The sequence below is a fragment of the Pieris napi genome, chromosome 9, assembly GCF_905475465.1.
Source record: "Pieris napi chromosome 9, ilPieNapi1.2, whole genome shotgun sequence".
In the NCBI taxonomy this organism is placed as follows: Eukaryota; Metazoa; Arthropoda; class Insecta; order Lepidoptera; family Pieridae; genus Pieris; species Pieris napi.
The window spans coordinates 6363099-6372531 of record NC_062242.1 but is presented as its reverse complement, the minus strand read 5'-3'; the positions used below and the strand labels follow the sequence as shown (position 1 = coordinate 6372531).

The window sequence follows — 9433 nt, the reverse complement described above, 5'->3', positions numbered from 1 at the left end:
TATTAACTTTAATACATAAAAAATCGGATAAGATCCGAGTGGAGTTTTCCTATTCACATAATGCCACTAGATTGCACTTGATAAATAACAATCAGCCCTGCGATTCTGTAACTCACTTTTCGAACTCACACAGCGGTTTTCGCATCGGCGGTCGCTCTCAAATCAGTCGTGAAGCAGTCATTTTATGATTTGGCATTCTGATAAACAATAAACTACAAGCTCCCACCTTTTCAGAATGCCAAATCATAAAATGACTGCTTCACGACTGATTTGAGAGCGACCGCCGATGCGAAAATCGCTGTGTGAGTTCGAAAAGTGAGTTACAGAATCGCAGGGCAGGTCTAAATAAACATATGAATGGTTTCATCTTCAATGAATGAACCTCAAAGTCTGTGATCAATGTGTCAATCGGCCCCCTAAATAAAGCTTTTCATGTAGAACTTTAAAGTCGAAGTCACTTTCAGTGTTGACTTCTTCTAACTTGAGTTTTAAAAATATTTTCATATACGTTATACTTATGTGTACAATGTACATACAATAACTAAAAGACGTATTACTACCAAACAGCTGTCATTATAACAATTCGCGAAGACGTTCATTATTTATGTGATCAAATTTACCAGTCCTGAAGAATAATTCGACATTTTGTAAAGTTTTACCTTTAGTTTCAGGCATATACCTCCACATGTAAATTATACAAGCGAAAACAACAACAGAATTAAAAAGAAAAGTTCCAGAATAGCCTATATTATCAAACATTGTTCCCGCTAATTTGATCCATAAAAATTGAATCGTCCCCCCCAGCCCTCCAATTAGAAAAATACTAAATTCCTTTATATCCAAAGGATGTATTTCAGCCAGCACTATGTCCAAGACGGGGTATGGTCCGGCATTAATGATTATACAATAACATGCAATAAGGAGAATTTTTATCCATGGATACCATTCTTCATTTGGCACAAAGTATAACGATGCACTCACTAGCAATAGTAAAATATTTGCTATAGTTCCAGAAATGAGCAAGAGTCTTCTCATCGGAAATCTCTTTACCAAAAAGCACGATAATGCTGCACCAAATATCCCAAACCCGTCGACGACTATAGTATATAACAAAATATCGCTATCTCCTGTTATTTCTTGTATCATTGTTAAAGCTAATGTAAATAGCAAAATACGACCGGCCGCAGCTCTATATGCTCCAATAATAACACCAATAATAATGATTCGCCAGTAATATACCTCTTTACATGCAAACAAAAATTTTACGAACGCACTATTCGTATTACTCTGCATCAAAAACTCTCTTTTCTTCTGTTTCTCGTGCGAGATTAGTTCCCGAAGCTCAGATTCTCTTATTTCACTTTTAGCGTGTAATGTCCAGAAAGCCTCTTCAGATTCTTCAAATCTACCGTGTGTCGCCAGCCATGACGGACTTTCGGTCCAAAATAAAGGAATCAAGCAAGATAACCCTGTTGGTACCAAACCTATTAACGCAACATATCTCCAATCCATAAGAAGGCATAGTACATGTCCCAATGTTACGCCAACCTGAGATCCAACGCTGGAAATAAATGAGAAGGCGTATTGTCGTACGTTGGGATCTAAATATTCCACAATGCAGACAGAGACAAGCATTGCTACTCCTCCAAAAGTGACTCCGACTATGACTCTGGTACATAAAAGAAGAATTTTGTCCCCCACGAAGTAAAGTATGATCCAGGATATTAATAGTGGAGCGCTAAGCGTTGATATTGATGTTCTTCGACCCAGAAGTTTGGCCAGAATACCCACTACCAAGAATCCGATTACGCAGGTAATGTTGATTGTGGATGCTGTAAGAAAATATGTTTGTTTTAATAGACCATAGAATATATAACACAATTGTTTATCATATTTATAATTGACTTTACAATTTTTCTGCTTCATTTTGGAACTTAAACCCAGGTACGCTGACTATGGTTCACCTATACCAACTCTACCAAATTTTGTTGCCAATAATAAATAAATAAGGCGCCTTAAAATGTATTCACTGAAATGTGTGGCAAATCCGTTGAGCCTTATAAATTTTTAAGACTACAGTGTGAGAGCATATTTTTTTTACGAAAAAAAAACTGCAATTGTAGTATCCTCACAACTCTTTGTAATATTGATATAATATAAATTACATTTTTCAACTTTTTTTTGGGTGTGGTAAAAGTTCAGTTCTGACTTTGTAAAATATTATAGAGTTTTATAAAATAAATAGGTATATTTTTATTCATATAAATTTTTTTGACCCATTATAGCCGTTTGGTTTCTTTGCATGTTTATTCCATAAGTTTTGTCTAAAATATTACATGTATCTCTTTTTAGATAATGCCGTTAGTTTTTATTAAATATAATTATGTATATTGTATTTGGTTTATGCGAGTACAACACATTATAATAAAATTAAAAAACGAATATAAACCCGAATTTACCTAATACGTATAATTTGCGTAACTCGACGTCCCGAGTATAATTCAGCATAATATGTTTATGTGCCCGATGTCGACTAATGTTAAAAATTAAATAAAATGGCACTTATTTTAAGGATGTTAATTGATGTTTTCATTCAACTCCATTCATAGTTCTTATAAAAACCTAATATTAACTATTCTAGAATAATATGAACGACGTATAACCTATCCATGATATGTCATCATCTGTTAACGGTATCGTGCTGTTAGAAGCTCTTAAGGCATCTGTCATTCCTGACATTTGACCGAAGATGAAACCGTCGGATATACAGCAACATGTCATCCCAGCTATAAGTAGAATCTGAAAGATGAGAAAACAAATAAAAGGAAATACCGTATATAAGAAGCCTACCGTACCGTATAGAAGAAGTGAAAACCTAATGGTTAAGTGTACGAATTTAGACTCTGAGATAGAACCGAACCATAGTTTTCAGAAATACGTACAGTAAAGTACCTACAGTTTCACGTGTCGATTTCACGTAAACCGTGACGGTGTTGAAGCAAATCCTAATTGCGCATTGGTTTCAACAAAAGATTTACGCTTAAGTAATTTTCCAACACGGTAGCAAAAGCTATTCGCCAAATTCAAGTCCCAATTGAGGATTATCAGGTTAAACCAAAATACCTGTGAAATGACCCAACCTGAATTAGTCATCTAAATTTCGGAAATTTCATATATTTTGTATCATAATATTTTTATTTGTTACCATTTATTATGAACGGCTATAATGTACAACGGTAATATTTAGTAACATTATGTAAAAAAACAAGTTGCCGTACATTATTCTCTGATCTTACAGCAGTAAGAACTTGGTAAATCCTGAAATTTCGATAAATATTTAATTACACAAATATTAACTATAATATTTGGACGGCATAATTATAAAACATTATTGTCCGTGTTAAATAATATTTTGAACATGTTAGGGTATATGGGTGTAGGGGTAGGGTTCCGACCCTTGGCTTACGACCGCTCCGCTGGGAATATGTACGGCGTTTACGGGTAAAGTATCTGTATATGTGTCCAAAAGGAATCACACAAATGCCGTACAGTAATAAATGACCTATATTGCTTCTGCAACTGTCGTCGAATTAAAAATTTGCACCGACTTCCGGCACCATCACTTTTGTACGGCACTAGGTTTTTCGACATTTATTTTTAATCATCTATACACTTATAACAAAGCCGTACATTAATAATTAGTCGAAATTCCCCCATTGTACCTCTGAAAGTCCATTCACTCACGTACTCACATGTACCGCTCAGAAATGACGGCATAGTGCTCAGAGCTATTTTCAGATATAGTAACAGCCTTCTAAGCGTAATTCAGGTTGGGTCATTTCACAGGTATTTTTTGTTCATGGGCTTGTGGTCTATAAGTTATTTATTTTAAGAACGATTAATCAAGCAATCACACTAGCACGTCATCTTTTATATGATGTGCAAAAACCCGAAGTAGGAGTTCTTAATTTTTTGCAGAAAACAAGTTCTTTGAAATCAGGCCAATTACAGTAATAAAACAGTCCATTATCTGAAGCTCGGAAATATTACTAGTTTCAAAAATGTGTCTACCGTTAATTTTATTATCGTGCTACATATTCTATTGCATATTTAAAGTTGAGTCAGTATGCCTCATTGAGATAAACGCACATCGTTACAAATTAACGTAACTTTATTTTTTTTAACTAACTACAAAAAAATTCACGTAATATCTTACAGGCAAGTTTGGCGTTACTAATTTGCTTCTTAATAACGGACGATTGTTAACCTTAAAGTTTTTGAACAAAAACCATAATTTCGTTTAATTTACGTCAGAATCAAATTTCATTATAGTACACCGTATAATTTATTTCATAAAAATAATTCAGTAGCAATATACTATTGTTTTAATATAATTTGAATAACAATTTACATCCAGATAAGATCATTAAAATTCGTAATAAATATATAGGTTTATTCATTATTTCGCCTTTTACTTTTTTAACGAAAGAAAGGTTTTCAAGATATAATTTAATTCTTCATTAAATGATTCCAGACCGAGTCTTATAAATTACGCATAAAGTACCAGAGAGTTTTGAGGACGATGGACAGTGACCGACCAAGAATCAAAATTAATTTCGTAAAGCAAAATCTACGAAATGATATTCTAATTCTTAAATAAAAATAAATGCGTCATAGTTTCCGCTTTCCGCCAAATTGTATTGTATCATAAATAATTAAGGTTAAATGAATGATACTCTACCTTTCGGTTATTTTTATCTTTCAATTTTTATTTAGACGCCGCCAAAAGTAACTGTCTTTTATACATACACTAGCAGACCGGCCAAGCGTTGCTGTGGCTAAGGCTTTTGTTATATTACATAGTAGCAAACTATTCAAGGGAAACGGTAGGAGAACACCAGTCATGGGGACCATGCTTTTTTGGTGGTTATGCCATTAAATTGTAGCGTATGTGAAACATTGGTACTTTCAACACAGCGCCATCTGCTAGAATTGCGACTATCAAATAATAAACAAATATTTTGCAATAAAATAATATTGCTGGTATAAATTGAGATGTAAGCTATCCTATCTTTTAAGTTGGGTCAAACTACACACGGTGTGCAAATTTGATTGATATCGGTTCGGTAGTTTAGGAGTCCATAGCGGACAAACAACGTGACACGTAATTTATATATATATTAAGATAAGATATTGTAGGATGATGCTGCCATTGAAAAAACGCTCACTTGTTATAGTTAGTTTATGTCACTAGCAGATTAATATAAAAAAGAGCACTAATTTTGAAATAATGAAAAAGTAAGTGATATGTATTGCAGAGGAAATTATGTTTTTTTTGTATATCGGCGGGTTGAAACGACGTATGTTTAATTAATATTGTTATTTCGATAATGCGTAAAACGGAATCATTAAATTGGATTTTAAATGTTTAAAACAACATTTTTGTCTATTGCATTTTTGATTGACATATTTAATAATTAATTGTGATTCATCGTTATTTTTGTTATAATTAAGCTCTGATATGTGTGAGTCGATTATCCTGACTTGTTGATTGATGAAATCTCATAGTGTGATAGGTATGCATTATTTATAGAGAGTAATATAGCACAGAAAATATGATACAAAACAGTGTATACGTAAGTACAGCAAATACGTAAGTATTTCCATGTTTATAAAGTTTTAAAGACTCCTTCATTCTAGGAATTAAAACACTTATGTTAAATAAAACCACCATTACATAAATTAATATGCAGTTATATTAATTTATTATTTTTACGTACGTAGGTTAAAATTAAATTAAATAAATACTATTTTTGTTATAAAAGGGTGTTTTGTAAAAATATTTTTCAGTAACTCACCAGCTGAATTTTATTTGTAACATGATTAGAATTTTTCGTCATGTCTAATTGAAAAACACTAACAAGTACCACGTCTCAATAATAACTAAAATGATTCACTGAGCGTTGAACAACAGCGTACAACATTGCGAGGTTTTGAGTCGAAGTTACACTTTAAGAAGGACTTTCCTGTAGAGATGAAACGATCAATTAATCAATTAAATTCTGAAGAGAAAGATAAAATATGTGTAAATAGTATTTATAGTAAAATATTTTCAGTAAAAAATCGTAGATTTTTTTAACGGCACTATTTTTCATTACTTTGATACATACGACCGCATCTGGGCTATTTATGTATTTCATTTTCTGATTATTTAGTACAATTTTTATAAAAACAAAATATAATTATACATATAGTTGATACAATATCAAGTCAATACATACATTAGTTTCTCTCAAGGATTATTCCTCTCCTTATTTGCACATTATTTTTTTCCCCGGGAGCTAATTAACAACAACACTGACAACTTCAAGTTAATGTAATTATTGCTTTACATACCATAAAGCAGTATAATATTAGGTCCTTACATATGAAATTGGCGTTTTGTATGGGAGGAACAAAAAGTCGAATATTTTTAAATATAATATATTTAATTAATCAAAGTATGAACCATTGTTTTCTATGCACTTTTGCCATCTCATAGGTAGTTCATTGATCCCTTTACTAAAAAAAACAGTCGGACGGGAATCAATAAAATCTGTGAAGGCGATTTGGACTGCCCCATCAGAGTTAAATTTTTTCCAAATTTCGAAAAAAAATGGTAATCTGTTGGAGCAAGGTCCGGGGAGTACGGAGGATGTCTTAGACATTCCAATTGAAGCTTTTCTAATTTGGTAGCCGTCTGTTGTGCAGTGTGTGTTCTAGCGTTATCGTCAAGTAGCAGTGGCGTGGAGCGATTGACCAGCCTAGGTTGCTTAGCCGCTAGCTTTTCCATCATGGTTTGCAATTGCTGACAATAGACATCAGCCATAATAGTCTGGCCAGATTTGAGAAAACTGCAATGAACAATACCGGCACTAGTCCACCAAACGCTTACAAGTAACTTTTTTGGGGTTAATTTTCGCTTGGGGCAGGATTTGGCTGGCTGGCCAGGATCCAACCATTGCGCTTAGCGCTTCCGATTATCGTAAAGAATCCATTTTTCATCACAGGTAATGATTCGGTTTAAAATACCTTCATTATTGTGCCGGTTCAGTAATGTAACGCAGCAGTCGACGCGCGTTTGCCGGTTTGCTTCAGTCAGTTCGTGAGGTACCCATCTTTCAAGCTTTTTAATCTTCCCAATTTGCTTCAAGTGAATTAAAACAGTTTTATCATTAACACCGCAGCCTGCAGCTAACTCGGACGTGGTTTGCGATGGATCCGCTTCCACAATAGCCTTCAATACTTCATTATCAACTTGGGTCTCAGGCCGTCCACGGGGCTTGTTCAGCAGGTCGAAATTTCCAGAACGAAAACGTTGGAACCAAAAACGAACTGTGTTTGCTTTTGCAACATGACCGCCATACACATCATTCACCCTTCGAGTCGTTCCCGCAGCACTAGTGCCACGGCGGAACTCGTACTCGTAAATAATATGCGATACTTTAAGTTTTCCATTTTGTAAAATGAGTGACGCAAACAGAAAAAACCAGAAGAAAAAAAATGAATGACTGTCATCGAAGCACAAATACATAAGTAAATAGCTGTACAAATTTGAATTTGGAATTCCTTACCAAAGAGGAGAAAATCGTGATTAAAGTGGCCAGTACGAAATACGCCAATTTCATATGTAAGGACCTAATATGTATATTTTTTACTTTCGCAAAATTTCCAGTGTGTCTTTACCAGCATTCCCATCTTCTGTCCATAGTTCAGCAGAAGCTAGAAACGCTTTCTTAATTGCATGCGCAGGTCAAAATTTTCCAGTTTCTCCAAATTCACAGAGGAGCTGGTACAACGTAAACTGCAAATGACAATCTTTTGAGCTGTAGTAAAGGTTCGGCGCATGCTTGGCTTCTGGCCGTAAGTACGCATTAGGCCGACTATTAGCTTCACGCGTATCCTTCGTCAAATACAGGAACATTTGTTGAGCCTGACACGCTCCGAATCGCAACCTGTCTACGACTTTGGGTTCCGGTCTGCGTTCCTTATAAATGTCCCTGTGGCAGTCATGTCGACAAGCTAGGACATCATGGACTGTCATGCCAAAAAAGTGCAGGCCGCTTCTCGAGACATGCCGCACTTAACGATATCATACGCCGGTCCCTTGCCAGCCTCACAGTCTACTTGAGCCGACTGGTATCGCAAGAGACGATGGCAAGAGACTGGACGGTATGAATTTGATTCCATGGAAGATGGGTCGGGTGCTGGTATGGGATGCAACCTGTTCAGACATGCTGGCCCCTTCCCATATACATGGAACCAACAACAGAGCTGGTGCGGCTTCTGAAGCGGTTGAAAAATCTAAAGCTTGCAAATACACGGGTCTAGGCTCCGAATATGATTTTATCCCCTTCAGTGTCGAGACACTTGGTCCTTGGGGTCCTAGCGCTATAAGGCTTTTAAAGGAAATAGCAAAAAGATTAGTCGACATCACAGGAGACCGAAGAGCTGGCAGCTACCTCGGAAAAAGAATAAGTCTAGCAATTCAAAGGGGGAACGCTGCCAAAATCTTCGGAACCTTGTCTAAAGGGTCTTTTAATAATATATTTTAGTTATTATATTATATTTTTTAAGGTTTTTAGGTTTAAATTTCAAAATTAGATATGATATTTTTACGTTGCAAAAATATTTGAGTTCCGATTATGTCTAGTTCACCAATAGAATGTATATTTTAAAAACTTAAAAAAAATATATTTTATTACTACATATTATTTTATTTTGTTTTGTCCAGAACTGAGCTAAAGTTATAATAATAAAAATTAATTAAACGCAAACTTACGCGTTTAGTGGCCTATTTAAAGGTCGTTAGAACACGTGGATAAAATATTACCTGACTAATAAAATCCTATTTGATAATATTATTCGACAAGAATTGCCGCTCAGCATTTCATAATTGTAACGTTGGCACTGTCACAACAAAAAATTATTTCAATAAACGATTGTGTTTTTATATATCCTGGCATGTAATATCTAAAACTGTGTACATAAGTTTTTTACATAGGTCTTCGTCGATACATGCCTACCCAACTTCTACCTGAAGCACTGCCTCGTTTTACCAGAGCGTAAAAATAATTCAAAGGAGAGAGAGGCGAATTATTAAATTGGATTAATTAATTAAATTATATAAAAAAAAACAGTGATGCAACAAACTTTAAGATCTGGATCATTTGTTTTTTCTAATAGGCAAGTAAATAATCATCCTTCTGTACCTACGACACAAGCCGTCGACTTTTTGGGTCTGAAACATACCGGTTTCGTCACGTTGCCACCACCATGCGATCGAATGTAAAATGCGAACATAGAAAATCAGTCAAAGTCTTTGATGCACAGCCGGGAATCGAACCTACGACCTCAGGGATGCGAATCGCACATTGAATTGGCAAGACTGTTC

The 9433-nt window shown here is 34.9% G+C and overlaps 1 protein-coding gene across 1 annotated transcript; it reads right to left on the bottom strand.

Moving 5' to 3' along the window:
* Positions 1-267: 267 nt before the first annotated feature.
* LOC125052755 (sugar transporter ERD6-like 6) lies at positions 268-5998 on the bottom strand. The gene is made up of 3 exons (XM_047653771.1): positions 5859-5998; positions 2664-2799; positions 268-1832 (listed from the first exon to the last, which is right to left on the bottom strand). Exons 1-3 carry the CDS (start codon positions 5898-5900, stop codon positions 574-576), a joined length of 1437 nt encoding a protein of 478 aa, XP_047509727.1. The 5' UTR covers positions 5901-5998; the 3' UTR covers positions 268-573.
* Between the last annotated feature and the right edge of the window lie 3435 nt (positions 5999-9433).